This window comes from Ranitomeya variabilis, chromosome 5 (assembly GCF_051348905.1).
Source record: "Ranitomeya variabilis isolate aRanVar5 chromosome 5, aRanVar5.hap1, whole genome shotgun sequence".
NCBI classification, from domain to species: domain Eukaryota; kingdom Metazoa; phylum Chordata; class Amphibia; order Anura; family Dendrobatidae; genus Ranitomeya; species Ranitomeya variabilis.
Genome location: NC_135236.1, coordinates 649,076,241 through 649,100,090, shown reverse-complemented (window position 1 = coordinate 649,100,090; position 23,850 = coordinate 649,076,241). Strand labels below are relative to the sequence as shown.

General features: G+C 45.8%; 1 protein-coding gene across 1 annotated transcript in view; it reads right to left on the bottom strand.

The window, feature by feature from the left end:
• Nucleotides 1–17,981: 17,981 nt before the first annotated feature.
• The window catches only part of LOC143776697 (ganglioside GM2 activator-like), a 34,619-nt gene continuing 28,750 nt past the window's right edge, over nt 17,982–23,850 (bottom strand). The window contains exons 3-4 of the mRNA XM_077266366.1: nt 20,748–20,930; nt 17,982–18,588 (exon numbers count right to left, since the gene is read on the bottom strand). Coding sequence (XP_077122481.1) covers nt 18,427–18,588; nt 20,748–20,930 — 345 coding nt within the window. The 3' untranslated portion in view covers nt 17,982–18,426. The remainder of the gene's footprint in view (nt 18,589–20,747; nt 20,931–23,850) is intronic.

Here is a 23,850-nt window from a genome sequence, read left to right as displayed (position 1 = left end):
GCTAGCCAGGACCCAGATTATATAGGAGATGGGAGTGGCTAATAGTGAACAGCTGAGAACCTTAGTGCAGGAAAGCTTTCAGGAGCTCTCCCCTAAGCAGATTAACCCCTGCACTGCAAAAATAAATGTACACTGTTTAACCCCTTCATGACCCAGCCTATTTTGGCCTTCATGACCTTGCCGTTTTTTGCAATTCTGACCAGTGTCCCTTTATGAGGTAATAACTCAGGAACGCTTCAACGGATCCTAGCGATTCTGAGATTGTTTTTTCGTGACATATTGGGCTTCATGTTAGTGGTAAATTTAGGTCGATAATTTCTGAGTTTATTTGTGAAAAAAAACGGAAATTTGGCGAAAATTTTGAAAATTTCGCAATTTTCACATTTTGAATTTTTATTCTGTTAAACCAGAGAGTTATGTGACACAAAATAGTTAATAAATAGCGTTACCCACATGTTTACTTTACATCAGCACAATTTTGGAAACAAATTTTTTTTTTTCTAGGAAGTTTTAAGGGTTAAAATTTGACCAGTGATTTCTCATTTTTACAACAAAATTTACAAAACCATTTTTTTTAGGGATCACCTCACATTTGAAGTCAGTTTGAGGGTTCTATATGGCTGAAAATACCCAAAAGTGACACCATTCTAAAAACTGCACCCCTCAAGGTGCTCAAAACCACATTAAAGAAGTTTATTAACCCTTCAGGTGTTTCACAGCAACAGAAGCAACATGGAAGGAAAAAATGAACATTTAACTTTTTAGTCACAAAAATTATCTTTTAGCAACAATATTTTTATTTTCCCAAGGGTAAAAGGAGAAACTGGACCACGGACGTTGTTGTCCAATTTGTCCTGAGTACGCTGATACCTCATATGTGGGGGTAAACCGCTGTTTGGGCGCCCGGCAGGGCTCGGAAGGGAAGGAGTGCCATTTGACTTTTTGAATGAAAAATTGGCTCCAATCTTTAGCGGACACCATGTCACGTTTGGAGAGCCCCTGTGTGCCTAAACATTGGAGCTTCCCCACAAGTGACCCCATTTTGGAAACTAGACCCCCCAAGGAACTTATCTAGAAGCATAGTGAGCACTTTAAACCCTCAGGTGCTTCACAAATTGATCCGTAAAAATGAAAAAGTACTTTTTTGTCACACAAAATTTCTTTTAGACTCAATTTTTTCATTTTCACATGGGTAACAGGATAAAATGGATCCTAAAATTTGTTGGGCAATTTCTCCTGAGTACGCCGATACCTCATATGTGGGGGTAAACCACTGTTTGGGTGCACAGCAAGGCTCGGAAGCGAAGGCGCGCCATTTGACTTTTTGAATGGAAAATTAGCTGCAATCGTTAGCGGACACCATGTCGCGTTTGGAGAGCCCCTGTGTGCCTAAACATTAGAGCTCCCCCACAAGTGACCCCATTTTGGAAACTAGACCCCCAAGGAACTTATCTAGATGCATAGTGAGCACTTAAAACCCCCAGGTGCTTCACAGAAGTTTATAACGCAGAGCCGTGAAAATAAAAAATAATTTTTCTTTCCTCAAAAATGATTTTTAGCCCAGAATTTTTTATTTTCCCAAGGGTAATAGGAGAAATTGGACCCCAAATGTTGTTGTCCAGTTTGTCCTGAGTACGATGATACCTCATATGTGGGGGTAAACCACTGTTTGGGCGCACGGCAGGGCTCGGAAGGGAAGGCACGCCATTTGGCTTTTTGAATGGAAAATTAGCTCCAATCATTAGCGGACACCATGTCGCGTTTGGAGAGCCCTTGTGTGCATAAACATTGGAGCTTCCCCACAAGTGACCCCATTTTGGAAACTAGACCTCCCAAGGAACTAATCTAGATGTGTGGTGAGCACTTTGAACTCCCAAGTGCTTCACAGAAGTTTATAACGCAGAGCCATGAAAATAAAAAATAATTTTTCTTTTCTCAAAAATTATTTTTTAGCCCACAATTTTTTATTTTCCCAAGGGTAACAGGAGAAATTGGATGCCAAAAGTTGTTGTCCAGTTTCTCCTGAGTACGCTGATACCCCATATGTGGGGGTAAACCAATGTTTTGGCACACGTCGTGGTTCAGAAGGGAAGTAGTGACGTTTTGAAATGCAGACTTTTATGGAATGCTCTGCGGGCGTCAGGTTGCGTTTGCAGAGCCCCTGATGTGCCTAAACAGTAGGCACTCCCCACAAGTGACCCCATTTTGGAAACTAGACCTCCCATGGAACTAATCTAGATGTGTGGTGAGCACTTTGAACCCCCAAGTGTTTCACAGAAGTTTATAACGCAGAGCCGTGAAAATAATAAATGTATTTCCTTTCCTCAAAAATATTTTTTTAGCCCAGAATTTTTTAATTTTCCCAATGGTAACAGGAGAAATTTGACCTCAAAAGTTGTTGTCCAGTTTCTCCTGAGTACGCTGATACCCCATATGTGGGGGTAAACCACTGTTTGGGCACATGCCGGGGCTCGGAAGGGAAGTAATGACGTTTTGGAATGCAGACTTTGATGGAATGGTCTGCGGGCATCATGTTACGTTTGCAGAGCCCCTGATGTGCCTAAACAGTAGAAACCCCCCACAAGTGACCCCATTTTGGAAACTAGACCCTCCAAGGAACTTATCTAGATGTGTGGTGAGCACGTTCAACCCCCAAGAGCTTCACAGAAGTTTACAACGCAGAGCCGTGAAAATAAAAAATCATTTTTCTTTCCTCAAAAAAGATGTTTTAGCAAGCAATTTTTTATTTTCCCAAGGGTAACAGGAGAAATTTGACCCCAAAAGTTGTTGTCCAATTTCTCCTGAGTACGCTGATACCCGATATGTGGGGGTAAACCACTGTTTGGGCGCACGTCAGGGCTCGGAAGGGAAGTAGTGACATTTGAAATGCAGACTTTGATGAAATGGTCTGCGGGCGTCATGTTGCATTTGCAGAGCCCCTGATGTGCCTAAACAGTAGAAACCCCCCACAAGTGACCCCATTTTGGAAACTAGACCCCCCAAGGAACTTATCTAGATGTGTGGTGAGCACTTTCAACCCCCAAGTGTTTCACAGAAGTTTATAACGCAGAGCCGTGAAAATAAAAAATTTTGTTTATGTTTTAGCAAGTAATTTTTTATTTTTGCAAGGGTAACAGGAGAAATTGGACCCCAATAGTTGTTGCCCAGTTTGTCCTGAGTACGCTGGTACCCCACATGTGGGGGTAAACCACTGTTTGGGCGCACGTCGGGGCTTGGAAGGGAGGGAGCACCATTTGACTTTTTGAACGCAAGATTGGCTGGAATCAATGGTGGCGCCATGTTACGTTTGTAGTCCCCTGATGTGCCTAAACAGTGGAAACCCCTCAATTCTAACTTCAATGCTAACCCCAACACACCCCTAACCCTAATCCCAACTGTAGCCATAAACCTAATCACAACCCTAACCCCAACACACCCCTAACCACAACCCTAACCCCAACACAGCCGTAACCCTAATCCCAACCCTAACCCTAATCCTAACCCTAATCCCAACCCTAACCCTAATCCCAACCCTAACCACAACTGTAACCCCAACACACCCCTAACCCTATCCGTAACCCTAACCACAAGCCTAATCTTAACCCTATTTCCAACCCTAGCCCTAATTCCAACCCTAACTCTAATTCCAACCCTAACCCTAAGGCTATGTGCCCACGTTGCGGATTCGTGTAAGATTTTTCCGCACGATTTTTGAAAAATCTGCAGGTAAAAGGCACTGCGTTTTACCTGCGGATTTACAGCGGATTTACAGTGTTTTTTTTTGTGCGGATTTCACCTGCGGATTCCTATTGAGGAACAGGTGTAAAACGCTGCGGAATTCGCACAAAGAATTGACATGCTGCGGAAAATACAACGCAGCGTTTCCGCACGGAATTTTCCGCACCATGGGCACAGCGGATTTGGTTTTCCATAGGTTTACATGGTACTGTAAACCTCATGGAAAACTGCTACGAATTCGCAGCGGCCAATCCGCTGCGGATCCGCAGCCAAATCCGCACTGTGTGCACTAACCCTAACCCTACCCCTAACCCTAGTTCTAACCCTAACCCTAGTGGAGAAAGAAAAAAAAATATTTTCTTTTTTTTATTATTGTCCCTACCTATGGGGGTGATAAAGGGGGGGGGGTTATTTATTATTTTTTTATTTTGATCGCTGTGATAGAACCTATCACAGCGATCAAAATGTACTTGTAACGAATCTGCCGGCTGGCAGATTCGGCGGGCGCACTGCGCATGCGCCCGCCATTTTGGAAGATGGCGGCGCCCATGGAGAAGACGGACGGGCACCGTGAGCCTCGGTAAGTATAAGGGGGGGGGAGATCGGGGCACGGGGGGGCGTCGGAGCACAGGGGGGTGGCATAGGAGCACGGGGGGAGCGGACAGGAGGACGGGGGAGCGGAGCACAGGACGGAGGGGACTACGGGACAGATCGGTGGCTTGGGGGGGCGATGGGTGGGGGGGGGGGCTCACATCAGGGTTTCCAGCCATGGCCGATGATATTGCAGCATCGGCCATGGCTGGATTGTAATATTTCACCAGTTTTTCAGGTGAAATATTACAAATCGCTCTGATTGGCAGTTTCACTTTCAACAGCCAATCAGAGCGATCGTAGCCACGGGGGGGGGGGGTGAAACCACCCCCCCTGGGCTGAAGTACCACTCCCCCTGTCCCTGCAGAATGGGTGAAATTGGAGTTAACCCTTTCACCCGATCTGCAGGGACGCGATCGTTCCATGACGCCACATAGGCGTCATGGGTCGGATTGGCACGGGTTTTCATGATGCCTACGTGGCGTCATGGGTCGGGAAGGGGTTAATATGAAGGTGAAGTGGTTCTAATCCGAAGCTGCGGACTTCTGTCTCCTCTTCGTCGCTGTAAACCCATGACAAGAGGTTTCCGCTAGGCAGCTGTGCTCTCACCACCTTCAGACAAACCTCAGGCGAGCGGAAAAAGTGAGAGCGCAGCAGAGGGCATTGATTGACTGCAGGGTTCACGTGGCATAATAATCTCACAGGAGACCCGGTGCCGACATTGCCTAAACAGCTCTGGTGTGGGAGAAAAGTATAAGAAGTTTTGTTGTAGAAGTCGGTCTACTTTATTTTAAAAGGGGCTCTTCAGGTCGGCCAAAATGCTCGTAAAAAAATAGCAACTTAGCAATAAAAAAAAAAAAGTAATACATTCTTATTGATTAATCCTTGTCGCCTAGGATACCGGCCACCTCTGCTGTGTTGTAGTGCTGCCAAGCAGGCACAGTTCTTACAGGCTTTTTTCAATAGAGCACAGTAAGCACTGACATAAAGCGGGCCGGATAGCTGGAGCTCACGATCCCACCAGCATTAGTGTCCTTGCTGAAGCCTCAAACATCAGACAAGCGGAACAACAGCCACCGTAACGATTGCGGTCGCAGAGGGTGAGGTCAGTCCCGTGCAGGAGGGTGGATCGCCGGCACCAGCGGCTATTTCAGCGCAGAGACCCACCTGCATTACAAGCCTACAGCAAATCAGGGTTTGACCGCTGACAATGGCGTACCCGTCATGGGCAGGGGGCAGTGACATCAAGCGCCAACCAAGGCTGGCACACCAAAGTCTGCTGTCATCTATGGAAGAGGACACTGCATGTCGTGGGAGCGTAGGAAGGGAAGAAGAATCTTCTTTTTTTTTAGAGCAGCAGAACAGGGAATATTATACCAGGAAGGAGCCCAGGATGGGGACATTATACCAGGGCGGGGCCTAGGAACGGGGAGATTATTACTGGAAGGGACCAGGGTGTAGGACATTTTACCAGGAAAAAGCACAGGATGGGGGACATTATATCAGGGCGGGTGTTGTGAACTCTGTTTTTGGGCTCCCTCTAGTGGTCACAAGCGGTACTGTGTAGTGTTGTCTTTCTGCAGGTTGGCAGCATCAGCTGGTTCGTTATCCTTGGTTGGTTTCCTATTTAGTTCACCTAGATACTCAGTTCCTTGCCTGCTCTCAATGTATTCAGTGCTCTTCAGATTCCTTGTGACTACCTTGCTCCCAGTCTCTCCAAGACAAGCTAAGTTTTTGTTTGATCTTTTTTTGATTATCAGTATTTATTATGTTTTTAGTCCAGCTCGCTAAAATGTGATTTCCTCGCTTGCTGGTTGCTCTAGGGGACTGAGTTTCTTCCCCCCACACCGTTAGTTGGTGCGGGGGTTCTTGAAATCTCAGTGTGGATAGGGTTTTTTGTAAGGGTTTTTTACTGACCGCACAGACCCCTTTACTATTTTCTGCTATCTAGTATTAGTGGGCCTCATTTGCTAAATCTGTTTTCACCCCTGTGTATGTGCCTTCCTCTTACCTCACCGTTATTATCTGTTGGGGGCTTCTATATCTTTGGGGATTATTTCTCTGGAGGCAAGAGAGGTCTTTCTTTCTCTCTAGGGGTAGTTAGTTCCTCAGGCTGGCTCGAGACGTCTAGGAATTTTAGGCACGTTCACCGGCTACTTCTAGTGTGTTTGGATAGGTTCAGATTTGCGGTCAGTCTAGTTTGCCACCTCCCTAGAGCTTGTCCTATGTATGTTACTTAGCTGGAGTAATTTATGATCCTCAAACACTAAGGATCATAACAGTAGAGCAGGCCATAAAAAGTGTTTAATGCATCGCAGAAGTGGGATAAAAAGAAGACCTGAGTACATTTTTTTTTTTTTCCTCCCGCTTTTCCTTTGCTGAAGTCTGTTTAGCTTCTTTCATCCCCTTGAACTCTGGGTGGTTTTGAGCTCAGCTGCAGACATGAATTTTCAGACTCTGACTTCTAGTGTGGATCATCTGACTGCACGGGTGCAAAGTATTCAGGATTTTGTTATTCATAGCCCTATGTCAGAACCAAAGATACCCATTCCTGAGTTGTTTTCTGGTGATAGATCTAGGTTTTTAAACTTTAAGAATAATTGTAAGTTATTTCTATCTCTGAGACCTCGTTCCTCTGGTGATTCCGCTCAGCAAGTTAAAATTGTTATCGCCTTGTTGCGTGGCGACCCTCAAGATTGGGCTTTCTCTTTGGCGCCAGGAGATCCTGCATTGCTTAATGTAGATGCATTTTTTCTGGCTCTTGGACTGCTTTATGAGGAGCCTAATCTTGAGAATCAGGCAGAAAAAGCGTTGCTGGCTATCTCTCAAGGTCAGGATGAAGCAGAGGTGTATTGTCAAAAATTTCGGAAATGGTCGGTGCTTACTCAATGGAATGAGTGTGCCTTGGCTGCAAGTTTCAGAGAAGGTCTTTCTGAGGCCGTTAAGAATGTTATGGTGGGGTTTCCCACCCCTACAAGTCTGAGTGATTCTATGGCTTTAGCCATTCAGGTTGATCGGCGTTTGCGGGAGCGCAAATCTGCTCATCCTTTGGCGGTATTTTCTGAACAGAGACCTGAGTCTATGCAATGTGACCGAACTCTGACCAGAATTGAGCGACAAAGTCATAGACGTCGAAATGGGTTGTGCTTTTACTGTGGTGATTCTACTCATGTTATCTCAGCATGCTCTAAACGCTTAAAAAAAATCGCTAAACCTGTCACCATTGGTACTATGCAGCCTGTTTATTTTGTCTGTTACTTTGATTTGTTCTTTGTCATCCTACCCGGTTATGGCTTTTGTGGATTCGGGTGCTGCCCTGAATCTGATGGATTTGTCGTTTGCCAGGCGCTGTGGTTTTGTCCTGGAGCCTTTGGGATTTCCTATTCCTCTGAGGGGAATTGATGCTATGCCATTGGCTGAGAATAAGCCTCAGTATTGGACGCAAATGACCATGTGCATGACTCCCGTACATCAGGAGGTGATTCGCTTTCTTGTTCTGCATAATTTGCATGATGTTATCGTTTTGGGTCTGCCATGGCTGCAGGCTCATAATCCAGTTTTAGATTGGAAAGCTATGTCTGTGTCAAGTTGGGGTTGTCAGGGAATTCATGGCGATGTTCCGTTGGTGTCTATTGCTTCTTCCACTCCTTCTGAGGTCCCTGAGTTTTTGTCTGACTACCAGGATGTATTTGATGAACCCAGGTCCAGTGCCCTGCCCCCTCATAGGGATTGTGACTGTGCTATAAATTTAATTCCTGGTAGTAAATTCCCTAAGGGACGACTTTTTAATTTGTCTATACCAGAGCATGCCGCGATGCGGAGTTATATAAAGGAGTCTTTGGAGAAGGGACATATTCGCCCATCCTCTTCCCCTCTTGGTGCAGGATTTTTTTTTGTGGCCAAGAAGGACGGTTCTTTGAGACCTTGTATAGATTATCGTCTTCTGAATAAAATCACAGTCAAATTTCAGTATCCTTTACCACTATTGTCTGATTTGTTTGCTCGGATTAAGGGGTCCAGTTGGTTCACCAAGATAGATCTCCGTGGTGCGTATAACCTTGTGCGCATTAAGCAGGGAGATGAATGGAAAACAGCATTTAATACGCCTGAAGGCCATTTTGAGTACTTGGTGATGCCTTTTGGACTCTCTAATGCTCCTTCTGTGTTTCAGTCTTTCATGCATGACATCTTCCGAGAATATCTGGATAAATTTATGATTGTTTATCTGGATGACATTTTGGTATTTTCTGATGATTGGGAGTCCCATGTGAAGCAGGTCAGGATGGTGTTTCAGGTCCTGCATGCTAATGCTTTATTTGTGAAGGGCTCAAAATGCCTCTTCGGAGTACAGAAGGTCTCCTTTTTGGGTTTTATTTTTTCTCCTTCTACTGTGGAGATGGACCCAGTCAAGGTCCAGGCTATTTATGACTGGACTCAGCCCACGTCTGTTAAGAGTCTCCAGAAGTTCTTGAGTTTTGCTAATTTTTACCGTCGTTTCATCGCTAATTTTTCTAGCGTGGTTAAACCTTTGACGGATTTGACCAAGAAGGGTTCTGATGTGACTAATTGGTCTCCTGCGGCCGTGGAGGCCTTTCGGGAGCTGAAGCACCGGTTTTCTTCAGCTCCAGTCTTATGTCAGCCAGATGTCTCTCTCCCCTTCCAGGTCGAGGTTGATGCTTCTGAGATTGGAGCAGGGGCTGTTTTGTCGCAGAGAAGCTCTGATGGCTCTGTGATGAAACCATGTGCTTTCTTTTCAAGAAAGTTTTCGCCTGCCGAGCGGAATTATGATGTTGGTAATCGGGAGTTGTTGGCTATGAAGTGGGCATTTGAGGAGTGGCGACATTGGCTCGAGGGAGCTAAACATCGTGTGGTGGTCTTGACTGATCACAAAAATCTGATTTACCTTGAATCTGCCAAGCGCCTGAATCCTAGACAGGCTCGTTGGTCGTTGTTTTTCTCCCGTTTCAACTTCGTGGTCTCATATCTGCCTGGTTCGAAGAACGTGAAGACTGATGCACTTTCTAGGAGTTTTGTGCCTGACTCTCCGGGAGTTTCTGAGCCGGCTGGTATTCTCAGAGAGGGAGTGATTTTGTCTGCCATTTCCCCAGATTTGCGACGAGTGCTGCAGAAATTTCAGGCGGATAGACCTGACCGTTGTCCACCAGAGAGACTGTTTGTCCCGGATAGATGGACCAGCAGAGTTATTTCCGAGGTTCATTCTTCGGTGTTGGCGGGTCATCCTGGGATTTTTGGTACCAGAGATTTGGTGGCTAGGTCCTTCTGGTGGCCTTCCTTGTCGCGGGATGTGCGTTCCTTTGTGCAGTCTTGTGGGATTTGTGCTCGGGCTAAGCCTTGCTGTTCTCGTGCCAGCGGTTTGCTTTTGCCTTTGCCTTTTCCGAAAAGGCCTTGGACGCACATTTCCATGGATTTTATTTCGGATCTTCCGGTATCTCAGAAAATGTCTGTCATCTGGGTGGTGTGTGATCGTTTTTCCAAGATGGTCCATTTGGTGCCCTTGCCTAAGTTGCCTTCTTCCTCCGATTTGGTTCCTCTATTTTTTCGGAATGTGGTTCGCTTGCACGGCATTCCTGAAAATATTGTGTCTGATAGAGGATCCCAGTTTGTGTCCAGGTTTTGGCGGACTTTTTGTGCTAAGATGGGCATTGATTTGTCTTTTTCGTCGGCCTTCCATCCTCAGACTAATGGCCAAACCGAGCGAACTAATCAGACGTTGGAAACTTATTTGAGATGTTTTGTTTCTGCTGATCAGGATGATTGGGTGACTTTTTTGCCATTGGCCGAGTTTGCCCTTAATAATCGGGCTAGTTCTGCTACTTTGGTTTCGCCTTTTTTCTGCAATTCTGGTTTCCATCCTCGTTTTTCCTCAGGTCAGGTTGAGCCTTCTGACTGTCCTGGGGTGGATTCTGTGGTGGATAGGTTGCAGCAGATTTGGAACCATGTGGTGGACAATTTGAGGTTGTCACAAGAGAAGGCTCAGCGCTTTGCCAACCGCCGCCGCGGTGTGGGTCCCCGACTTCGTGTTGGGGATTTGGTGTGGCTGTCTTCTCGGTATGTTCCTATGAAGGTCTCCTCTCCTAAATTCAAGCCTCGCTTCATCGGTCCTTATAAGATCTTGGAAATCCTTAACCCGGTGTCTTTTCGTTTGGATCTCCCAGCATCGTTTGCCATTCATAATGTGTTCCATAGGTCTTTGTTGTGGAGGTATGTGGTACCTGTGGTTCCTTCTGTTGAGCCTCCTGCTCCGGTGCTGGTCGAGGGCGAATTGGAGTACGTGGTGGAGAAGATTTTGGATTCTCGTATCTCTAGACGGAGGCTTCAGTATTTGGTGAAGTGGAAGGGCTATGGTCAGGAGGATAATTCCTGGGTTGTCGCCTCTGATGTTCATGCGGCCGATTTGCTTCGTGCCTTCCACGCGGCTCGTCCTGATCGCCCTGGGGGTCTTGATGAGGGTTCGGTGACCCCTCCTCAAGGGGGGGGTACTGTTGTGAACTCTGTTTTTGGGCTCCCTCTAGTGGTCACAAGCGGTACTGTGTAGTGTTGTCTTTCTGCAGGTTGGCAGCATCAGCTGGTTCGTTATCCTTGGTTGGTTTCTTATTTAGCTCACCTGGATACTCAGTTCCTTGCCTGCTCTCAATGTATTCAGTGCTCTTCAGATTCCTTGTGACTACCTTGCTCCCAGTCTCTCCAAGACAAGCTAAGTTTTTGTTTGATCTTTTTTTGATTATCAGTATTTATTATGTTTTTAGTCCAGCTCGCTAAAATGTGATTTCCTCGCTTGCTGGTTGCTCTAGGGGACTGAGTTTCTTCCCCCCACACCGTTAGTTGGTGCGGGGGTTCTTGAAATCTCAGTGTGGATATTTTGTAAGGGTTTTTTACTGACCGCACAGACCCCTTTACTATTTTCTGCTATCTAGTATTAGTGGGCCTCATTTGCTAAATCTGTTTTCACCCCTGTGTATGTGCCTTCCTCTTACCTCACCGTTATTATATGTTGGAGGCTTCTATTTCTTTGGGGATTATTTCTCTGGAGGCAAGAGAGGTCTTTCTTTCTCTCTAGGGGTAGTTAGTTCCTCAGGCTGGCTTGAGACGTCTAGGAATTTTAGGCACGTTCACCGGCTACTTCTAGTGTGTTTGGATAGGTTCAGATTTGCGGTTAGTCTAGTTTGCCACCTCCCTAGAGCTTGTCCTATGTATGTTGCTTAGCTGGAGTAATTTGTGATCCTCAACCACTAAGGATCATAACAGGCAGGGCCTAGGAAGGGGGTAATTAATATGGCAAGTGACCAGGATGTAGGACATTTTACCAGGAAGGAGCACAGGATGGGGACATTATACCAGGGTGGGGCCTAGGAAGGGGGTAATTAATATGGCAAGTGACCAGGATGTAGGACATTTTACCAGGAAGGAGCACAGGATGGGGACATTATACCAGGGTGGGGCCTAGGAAGGGGGTAATTAATATGGCAAGTGACCAGGATGTAGGACATTTTACCAGGAAGGAGCACAGGATGGGGACATTATACCAGGGTGGGGCCTAGAAAGGGGGTAATTAATATGGCAAGTGACCAGGATGTAGGACATTTTACCAGGAAGGAGCACAGGATTGGGACATTATACCAGGGTGGGGCCTAGAAAGGGGGTAATTAATATGGCAAGTGACCATGATGTGGGACATTTTACCAGGAAAGGGCCCAGAATGGGAGATATTATACCATGGTGGGGCATTACTGGAAGATGCCAGCATGGGGGACATTATACCAGGGCGAGGCCTAGGAAGGGGTACATTAATACAGGAAGGGCCCAGGATGTGGAACATTTTACCAGGAAGTGGCCCATGATGGGGCACACTATTACAGTACCTTCACATTATTACATGGGGGTAAGGACGACCACATATGTTTTATAGGCTCTAGAAAGCTGCAAGGGCCCACACATCTGACCAACATGTAGATGGGGCTCTACTCCAATTTTGCATTGGGGCCCACCAGGCTCTAATTACGCCACTGCTTCCACTGGTCCAATCTATCAATCTTCAGGAGAGCACCTTCCACCCAGGAAAGAAGCCGGGAGGCAGAGGAAGGGTGCGCTTATGAAGATGACAAACAAAGGAAATGCTTTAAAACAAACTAGGGCAAGAATCATTTTCTCTCTTGGAGGCGACAGATGAGAATCTGATACCGATCTACCTCGGCTTGCTGCAAAAAAATGTCCTGCTAAACTGGAGTCGAGTTAGGCGGTCTCACCGAATTGGGAGCCTCCACATGATACCGACACAGTCAAAGTAAACAGTGGAGACCTATTACGCTCACCTACAGACCAGACCCTAGGCTTTGGAATTTTTCAGATTCTCAGGACAAAAGCTAATGAAATGTTCAAGGCTTACGCAGTAGTAGCACGCTCTCTTGGTACGAAGGTGCTCCAGCTACTGACCAGCCAGCCTAACACGATCAACCTGCATGGGTTCAGAGAAGACTGCTGTCTCAGAAGGCTGGTGATTGAGTGGTCTCTGGAAGGACGGAGCCAGACACGACAGTTTCCTCTCAAGCATCACCTCTCTGGTCCGTTCCTGGAACCTGTGGTCGATCCAGATTGCCAGGGAAATTAGATCATCTAGAGTAGCAGGGATGTCTCGACCAGCCAACTGGTGCTTAATCCTTCCTGACAAACTCTCCCTGAAGGTGGCAGCCAAAGCTTCGTTGTTTCAGCCAAGTTTGGATGACGGTGCGGAACCGGACGGTGTACTGATTTACAGACAGACCTCCATGACGCAGTCCGAGAAGGAAAAATGCAGCAGAAGACATACGACCCGACTCATTGAAAACCTTATTGGAGGCCGTCAGAAAGGTCTGTAGATCCAAGGTCCTCTCTCCCTCCAGAGGTTCAGCCACGCTAGGGCCTCTCCTGCTAGGTGGGACATTAGGAACTCCACTTTAGCTTGATGCGAGGGAAACTGATGGGCCAATAGTTCATAGTGTAGCGTGCACTGATTAAGAACTACGTCCTGCTTAGGATCCCCGTCGTAATGTGGCGGAGCAGACAGAAAAGTATTAGCTCCAGGAGCATAAGTTGTAGGCTGAGTAGTCAAGGCCACAGTTGCTGAAACTTGGGCTGGAGTGGATGAAGCAGCAGACGTCAAGGCTTCCAAGCGGGTATTCACTGTCCGCAGATTAGACAGAATTTTTCCCTGCTGATCTCGCTGGCGGGACATCTTTTGATACAACTCTGGGTGAAAGGGGGCATTGGGATCAGCAGGGTCCTGAGCAAACTCTCATCCACATGGCTCGTGGACCCACTTTGCCACAAGCCGGGCTTACACAGAAGGGGAGTGGCTAAGCGGCTACCTGTTTTTTGATAGAGCTCCTGATGGTGGAGTTAGGCTTGCTCTGCCAGGTACCTCTCGTGGGTAGTCCTTGATACTGCTGCTGATGACCCCAAGGGTCAGGATAGCAGTCACGGAGTCACTGACAGGATTCAAATACAGGTATCTGAGCCGGTACAGATGGTACGGAACATGGAACACTAGCCAGGATGGACACTGGTGCTAGATCAGACAACACAGGTTTCAGGAACAGGTTCTGGCTCAGACAAAACAGGATTTAGGTTCAGACAATACAAGACTCAATGACAGGGACCTGGCAACATACTAGTTGCACACACACTAAGTATGGAAACTACAGGGGTTGCTCAGGCACCTCCCTACTGGGGAGGGTGCCTTAAAGACCAAATATCTCCCAGCTATTGGCTGGGGAGATTTCCAAAGTGTGCTGCCCCTTTAAGAATTGGAGCAAGTGTGTACTAGTCTCATGCAGGGAGACCTGCATGATGTGCGCAGGACCAGTGAAGCAGCAAGCCACAGCAGAGAATGGGGACACCGCCAAGCAGCCAGGGCGATGAATATGTTGGCGTCCCTACCGGGAGGAGGGGGAGGGGAAACGTCATTGGGTTACAATAGTTGACATGTTTCTGATGGAAGTAGTTCTCTTTCTTTCCTTCTCCATCTTGTCCAAATGCCATGATGACTTTTCACAACTACAGCTCGTCTCTGCAGACTCCCATCTTCTCCGGTCTTCTGCAATACATCCCGACATGGTGCCTTTAAAAATAAGAATTATAATGCTCCTGCATAAAAATATCTGCCCTACTGAGTTGCCTCCTCACACTTTCCCCTCTGCATATTGACTCCTCTATCCTGTGCACTCTCTCACTGTCCCACAAGTTGCATTATCTCTATACCGCCCCCCACAATATCTAGTCTCTGTATTGTGTCCCCTTACTTTTCACTCCCCATTCTCTCCTCTCACATTCCCCCTATTAACACCTCACACATTCCCCGCCCCATACTGTCTCCTCACACATACCCATCTCTTGAGCCCATACTGTCTTCTCACATTCCACCCCTTCCCATACTGTCTTTTCCCACAATCCTCCCATACTACCTCCTCACACATCCCCCATACTGTCTCCTCACACGTTTTCCTCCCCATACTGTTTTCTCACACATTCCCCCCTGCCCATATTGTCTCCTCACAAAGTCCCCATCCCTTGCCCATACTGTTTCCTCACACATCCTTTTCACCCATACTGTTTCTTCATGCATTCCCCACTGCTCATACTGTCTCCTCACACATTTCTCTCCCCCATTGCTCATTCTGTCTTCTAATACATTACCCATCCCAAAACTTTGTCCTCATACATTACCCCCTCCCAATACTGTCTCCTCAAACATTCACCATTAACATGCCCATACTATCTCCTCACATATTCGCCAACCCCATATCCACAGCCTCCTCACACATCCATCACCCCCTCCTCATGCTGTCTCCTCACATATCCCCCAATACTTTCTTTTCACACAGCCCCCATACTATTTCTTCAAACACCCCCCATACGTTTTTCCCGTTGCCCATGCTGTTTCCTGACAGAGGCAATTCAATATTTCATTTTGTTTTATTTGCATCTTATTTCCCTTTTAACTGCCCGCAAGGGCAGGGACCTCGCCCCTCTGTATCAGTCTGTAATTGTTAGTTTGCTTACTGTGATATCTGTAATTTGTATGTAACCCCTTCTCATGTACAGCACCATAGAACCAATGGTGCTATATAAATAATAATAATAACAACTGGGACTGCTATATTAGCCTCAGTTACAAGGAAAATGCAGCCTCCTGACTGCATAGCAGTAATAAACTATCTCTGCCATCTCTATAGGTAGTAAGGCTTTTTTTTTTCTTTAATCAGTGAGTACATTGGGATGATCATACTATGTGGGGGTCACTGTACTGTTTGGAGGGCTGTATGAGCCTATTATACTGTTTGGAGGGTTGTGTTGGGGCAAGTATACTGTGTGAGGGGGCTTTATACAGTGTGGGGGCCACAATGCATTGTAAGGGTAATCATACTGTATGGAGGGCGGTGTGGGGGCTATTATACTGTATAGAGGGCTATATGGGGGTCATTATAGAGTATGAAAGGTCATCATACTGTGTGAGGGCAATCATATTGTATGGAGGGTTGTAGGGCATCATACTATGTGGGAGGACTAGCGGAGCCATCATACTGTGTTGGGGTCACTGTGTGTGTCCACTGGAGGATACTGTGGAGGGATTCACTGTAGGGATTTCATACTGTTTGAGTGGCACTTTTGTTGCTATCATTCTTTATGGGGTCCATGAAAGTGGTATCTAAGGGGCTTCAAGAGGAGCAAAATTACTTTGTAAGGGCTGCAGAGTTGTGAGCTATGCTCTTCTGTGGTCCTGCCAAATATTTAACTGTTTGGGGGGCGATTGGAGAGGTGCCCAATTAGGATCTGCCATGATTCCTATACACACCCCTGGTGGACTCACACAGCTTGTACTCATGACCTATTCTAAGAAAATATTACCACTAATAAAAGGGGTCTCCAGTGTCAGAAAACCCCTCTTCCTCAGCTGCAGTTTGTAAAAAAAAGAACCTGTCCTCTTCTCACCCTCCCTGGGTGCAGCGCCGAGTTTCCATTGATGCTCCCTGTGTCTATTATTGTCTGCAGCGCTGATCAACTAAGCTGCAGTCAATCAATGAGATCAGTGGCTTGTAACGTCAATTTGGGGCTAGCCGCAGAGCTCGGCTAATGGCTGCAGAGCTGTCAACATGACGTTAATGCTGCAAACAAAAACAGACACCAGAGGCTCAGAGCTGGACCTGGGAAGGGTGAGTAAAGCCCAGTTTGTTTTTTACAAAAAAAAAAAACAGAAAACCCCTTTAAGGGCATGAAAAAGCTCTTTAAAAACTTCAGTTCTGCCTAATATATCACAGAACAATGTGAGACATTCGGGATTTAGGCTTAATAATTCACTGACAGGAAAGAAACGTTACAGGCCGAGCACATTCAGTGAAGGTCAAACTGAGTCACGACATTTTATTAAGATTTTTCATTATCATGTGACATCATTAATTATTAGTATTCCTAAAAAGCAAAAATCTATGTACATCATATGCAGCCAAGGCACATGTAAGTCTTCCGGAGACAATGCTTCAGAGCAGGAAATCAGCTGCAGATGTTAAGCAGGACACAGACAGTAAATCTGACACTTTTTACGTGGCCAAATTGGTCAACGTCAGGTGAGACATTAAACAATTCCAAGTTTTTTTTACATGTTGTCTTAAAAAATGTGTTCGGTTTGGCGGAGAACATGAAATAATAAGACACAGACATAGACACAGAGTCCCTAATTCCAGCGATGTGTCACTCACTGGGCTGCTTGCTGTAGTTTTGATAAAATCACTGTTTTATCAGCAGGAGATTATCACTAGAGAACTAGTAAACCTGCTACTAGGAAGTCCAACCCCGCCCCCACCACTGACTGGCAGCTTTCTGCCTAGGCACAGTCTACACAGAAATCTGCCAATCAGTGGTGTGGGCGGGTTATACAGAGGTCAGCATTCAGAGGACTGCTAGATCTGCAGCATAGAAAACTGTTTTTAATCAGAACTGCACCAAGCAGCTTAGTAAGTGCTACATCATTGGAATCAGGGTCTCTGCCCCTACATCATGCTGCTTTCACACCAAAGTCGAATGTGAAGGACACAGAGCCTGTAAAAGCCAAACGATGCAAAATTTTTAATGACACCCACTTGTAAAAATGTTTTTTTCAGCTCAAAATACATGCCTTTAAGAAAAAAATAAAAAGTCCCCAAAAATGGACAAACCCTTTAAAGAGTAATTAAAGAGGTTCCTTAAAGGGCTATTCCCCCATCTTCATAAATAGATATTGTGAGCTACTGCTTGTAAATACAAGAAATTCATTCAAATTTTCAGCCGTTTGTGAGCTATTACTGCTTTTCTTTTGTTTACTGCTCGTTGCCTTGGAGACCGACCAAACACGGCTAGACCGGAGAAGTTGTGCAGTGCTTACAAGCTCTTTTCTATTTAGCTTGTAAGCGCTGTTTTGAAGATGGGCAGGATCCTTAGAGTGCATCATTACCTCCTAATCTCAGGCGTCTTCAGAGCAGTGCTTACAAGCTAATTAGCAGTGGTGGTCGGTCTCCTAGGCAACCAGCTGTAAACGAAAGAAAAGTATTAATATCTCAAGAACGGCTGCAAATTTTAAGAAGCAGTAAATTGCAAATGTGCTTGTTTTTACATGCACTATCTGGACAAGAAGGGTATAACCCTTTAACCTGAAGGGTGGTAAATAAAAATGAACGACAGCCTCTGTAGACGCTGTCATGGCAGCTATATTAGCAGATGTGACCAAGTAATGACAGAAAAAGACATCTCAAGCTATAGCCACCTGTATCTGAAAACGACAGGATTTGTGATTTATTTTTACCTCTACTCTGTATTAGTCTACTTATTGCTGTGTTTAATCTCATTTTTTACAGATTTTTTTCCCACAGAAGGATCCAGATCCTCACTTGTTACATTATGGAGATAAAACATCACGTTCATTTTTTACCTAAAAGTATTAAGGGACGTTAAAAACATCTAAAAGTAGAAAAACACGGTTTTGTACGGCTTGGCACATCCCATGGTTGCTGTGTAAGGAGCCAGAAAAGGCATCACATAATCACTTCTGAGATAAACGGTCCCCAAAATCCATCAGAGATAAGAACCGGCCAGAGAAAAAGTGAGCTGGGCGCATCCGATCTCCTGGTCTCTGTGGCTGACGACAATTTTTGTGCGGTAATTGCCGTGGCTGAACCAGGATGGGATAGAAAGACTGGGAATTTCAAACATGGTGACAGGAAGGTAGTAGGCACCCTGGAAGATAAGGAGAAAATATAATTTAATGCTATATTATTACATGACACTGAAGATTGGTCTCTGTTCACATCATCTGGTGAAAAATTTGACGTAAATACCACCGCATTCTCCAATGGCCGCAAGGCACTAAACATGATTGTGGACTGTCACCTGCAATGAGCATTTAATTGTTTTATCTGTTATAATTGCTGCGGTTCTCCTGAATCCGGCGATGTTTTTCTTTTGTTCCTGCGCCTCTCCGTTCCTGAGATATATCCCCTTCTTCCCTGTATATAAATCTAGTCCTTTTTTGTAGTTAATTGGGCGTGGTCCTTAAGTAAACGCCCACGAGGAACAGCTGGAGACCACACCCATAAGGATTATCCTACTATGTATTCTTGACAGCAGCAGCTAATCAAAACCATAGAATTTACTGATAAAGTTAATATTGAGCAGAACTAAGTCCGGCCTCTTGGTTTGTGCCTCCTCAACAGTCCCTGTTTTCCATGTGGGTCATTGGGAAAATTAATTGGCCACGCCTATGAGGAGCATATGCAGTAGTTTAGCACTCCATTTGCCCCTCTCAGAGGTGACTGACCGGTGGTCCCTAAGTTCTAGATACACAGCAGCCCGTCAGTCACTGTCAGGAGGGCAGGAAGAGGCGGGGATGCGGTCTTCATAGATACACCAGACCCATCATTATCTGTCCCATATATGTTTGGATCGCTAAAATCTGTCAAATGGCAAAAAAATATATGTTTTCACTAACAGGACAGCGAAGTTGAGCCCATATAGACCATACTAGGCTTTCCTTAAAGCAATGTCATAATGTGGGTGAGGGCCACAGGGGCAATTGTTTTGGGTGCAAAATTTTAAATAAAATAAAGGCAGTAAAGCCACTAGCACCAATGATCCTGCACAATCCTGACCGGGTGCCCCAGATATCAAAACAGGCGCCATTTTGAACTGTATTGACATACTGTTGGATCCTGTGGTAGAAGAGGGAATCATAGACGGTCTGGGGGCTATTACTTTACGAGATAGATAATAGATAGATAGATGGATAATAGATAGATAATAGATGAATAATAGACAGATGGATAATAGATAGACAATTATATAGTAGATCTATTATCTAAGGGCCACTTCTGTCTGTTTATCTGTCTGTCACGGAAATCCCGCATCGCTGATTTGTCGCGGCCCGAGGCAATGTGCAATATACTATGTGGGCTGTGCAATATACTACGTGGGCTGTGCTATATACTACGTGGGCTGTGCAATATACTACGAAGGGCGGTGTTATACACTACGTGGGCTGTTATATACTGCGTCACTGTGCAATATACTACGTGGGCTGTGCTACATACTACGTGGGCTGTGCTACATACTACGTGGGCTGTGCTACATACTACGTGGGCTGTGCTACATACTACGTGGGCTGTGCTACATACTACGTGGGCTGTGCTACATACTACGTGGGCTGTGCTACATACTACGTGGGCTGTGCAATATATTACGAAGGGCTGTGTTATATACTACATGGGCTGTGTTATACACTACGTGGGCTGTGTTATATACTGTGTCGCTGTGCTATATACTGCGTGGGCTGTGTAATATACTTCGTGGCTGTGTAATATACTGTGTGGGCTGTGCAATGTACTATGTGGCTGTGCTATATACTACGTGGGCTGTGCAATATACCATGTGGGCTGTGCTATATACTACGTGGCTGTTATACCCTACGTGGGCTGTGTTATATACTGCGTGGGCTGTTATATACTACGTGAACTGTGTTATATACTACGTGGCTATGCTATATACTACGTGGCCGGCCACGAACAATCAGCGTCAGGCGCAGTCTGGTCGTGAATTGGCGCGGGATTTGAACCACGCTTCGCTAATGGGTCGCGGTTGGCAGAATCCTGTGTATTCAATGTATTATTCTAAAATCTTCATAAACAAACTATATACATATTCTAGAATACCCGATGCGTTAGAATTGGGCTACCATCTAGTAGATAGATAAATACATAGATAATAGATGGATAATAGATGGATAGATAGTTAATAGATAGATAGATAGATAGTTAATAGATAGATAGATAGATAGATCTGTTATATGTAAGTAGATGACGCCAGTAGTGTATATGGAGCGTGTAGCCGCTCCTGGCACTTACCTCTTTAAACGGACAGTGGCACGGCAGCCCGTATGTGTGCAGCGGCTCCGGACATGGCTGCCCAGGTGGAATTAACACATCCAGAACATCACAGAAATCCTCATAGATGCAGCTTCCCAAATTATCCAAGCAGGGAATCTTCAGCCACTCGCCCAATATCTGTTTCTCCGCTGTAACACTCACCTGTGGGAAGAATAAAAGACAAGACTGTAAATGTCTGACACACAGAGTATCATATCATCTGGTGGCCATGACGGTAGGATGTGAGTAGGGGAAGCTGTGGGCGCTCGTGCCAATGACTAATATCCTGCGCTCTCACAGCGGCTACAGCCTTCTACCAGGGACAGCGAACTCACAGCATAGCATCACTGTTTCGGAGATCCAATGGTGGTCATCCGTGGCACTTGGTTGGGTCGGAGGCTCTTGTTGTCACTGCCACTAAGTCTCTCTGGCAGATTTTTAGCTTGAAAGAGATGGACACTCTCGGGGGCCATTTTTTCCTTTACTTAATTAAACGTATTTGAAAATTAAAAATCATTTTTGCAATCGAGTTTCATTAAACATATAGCACAATTTGCCTATTATGGCCCCAGTGTTACACCGTCTATTGCTGGCTGCAGAATGAGTACACTGAGAACCTGGCAGTGAGCTGGTGACTTACAAAGAGGGCAAACATTGCTTATGGAGCCGCCACTGACCTCCAGGGCAATCCATACCTAAAAAAAATACTTTACTGTCAGACAAACATCTTAATGCTCTCACTGTTTGCGTCATCGCGGCCTCACCTCTCTGCATATAATCATACACACATTTCCACTGACTTCCTCAGCTGTTTCGTTTCGACCCAGCCTCAGAGCACTATACTCCAGTCTCGATATGGCCCAGCCCCAGAGCACTATACTCCAGTCTCGATATGGCCCAGCCCCAGAGCACTATACTCCAGTCTCGATATGGCCCAGCCCCAGAGCACTATACTCCAGTCTCGATATGGCCCAGCCCCAGAGCACTATATTCCAGTCTCGATTTGGCCCAGCCCCAGAGCACTATATTCCAGTCTCGATTTGGCCCAGCCCCAGAGCACTATATTCCAGTCTCGATTTGGCCCAGCCCCAGAGCACTATATTCCAGTCTCGATTTGGCCCAGCCCCAGAGCACTATATTCCAGTCTCGATTTGGCCCAGCCCCAGAGCACTATATTCCAGTCTCGATTTGGCCCAGCCCCAGAGCACTATATTCCAGTCTCGATTTGGCCCAGCCCCAGAGCACTATACTCCGGTCTTGATTGGGCCCAGCCCCAGAGCAATACTGATTTCAATTTGGCCCCAGAATACTTTTTTGTAGTCTTGATTCGGGTCGGAGCACTATACTCCGGTCTGTCTCATTATCGGTGCCCTTTCTACTGCATTGTAACCACTCATGGTGGCATGAGGTCTAGCACTGAGAACACCACCATGTGTACATCCAGCAGAGGTTCTGGCGCCAAGTTCCCTCTATATAAGGTCCCGTTTTCTCGGCCACGCATTCACCACAACATCCTTGTTCCCTTTCAATTCCTGCACATGACAAACCTCCAGGACAGACGCTCCCATGATCACTCCTTGCCGGATCATATAACATGTGCATTGTTATTTTCTACTAAGGGGAAAGACTTCAATAAAGCAATAATACTTTGGAAATTGCTTTTTAAGCAATTCTTTAAAGCTGATCCAACAAAACACGCACTCCGGCACTTAAGACTTCTATATAATCCATGAAGTGTTTAAACAGTCCGCCCTACTTATCTTAAGAGCATAGGGAACAAACAAGAGAAAAACTGGGATCAAATACCGTTCATGGCTTTCCCTGTAAGGAACAGTGGACCATGGAGGGCTAAAGAAGTAAAAAAAAATGCAATAATGGAAAGCATGATCACTCCCCTTGGGCAAGTAATGTGGTCAGTATGGATCAGGCCATAAGGCGCAGTGTACTGTATATGTGGCCAAGCAGACAACCTAATGCAAAACAGCCAAACCTCTGACGCCCAAATATGTTGGAAAAAATGATCTTTGGGCTAAAAAGCTTAAAGAGATCCTAAAAAACAGGTTCCCCCCAGTGATCAGATGATTGCACAATTGGAACAACTCCTTCAAGGAGAATCTGTCAGCAGGTTTTTCTTGTGTAATCAGAGAGCAGCACAAGGTAGGGGCAGAGACCCTGATTACAGCAATGTGTCACTTACTGGGCTATGTTTTGTTGATTCAATAAAAGTGTTTTATCAGGAGGAGATTATTAATACAGGACTAGATGTCTCGTGCCTCCTGGTCCAACCACTTCCCTACCACTGATTAGCAGCTTTCTGTCTATGCAGTGTACACAGAAAGTTGTGGTGTGGTTGCAGTTATACATAACTCAGCATTCAGAGCTCAATCTGCAGCAGAGAAAACGGATTCTATCACAACTGCTGCACCAAGTAAGTGATACATTGCTGGAATCAGGGTCTCTCTCCCTAAATTCTGCAGCTGTCAAATTACAAATCAAAAACCTGTTGACAGATTCCCTTTAAATGACAAAATACTGTCTGCCAGCAGCCACCACTAGGGGGAGCTTACTGAAGATTTATTATACTGGGTGGGCCATTTATATGGATACAGCTAAATGAAATGGGAATGGTTGGTGCTATTAACTTCCTGTTTGTGGCACATTGGTATATGGGAGGGGGAAAACTTTTCAAGATGGGTGGTGAGTGACCATGGCGGCCATTTTGAAGTCAGCCATTTTGGATCCAACTTTATAAATGGCCCACCCAGGTATATCTATATAAGTGGCCCACGCTATACGTGCCTATGGATGCTTGGTGCCGCGCAGGCCTGATGTTGGTGCACTCTAATGCTGGTATATGGGGCAGCGTTGCCTCTGCACTATACATGGAGCACAGGGGCAGTCAGATCCCGGGCAGCCACATTGCAAGATCTGCTGGAAAGAGCCGTCCTTGAGAACAGAGAGGATTCTTAATAACAAGCTTGTTTTGACAAGCACGCTGCATTTTTTCACACATAACATGGGCGTAACTCTTCAATGTGGTTTTCTGGAAAAACACAGAACGCAAAGAGGTCTAAACAGCCAT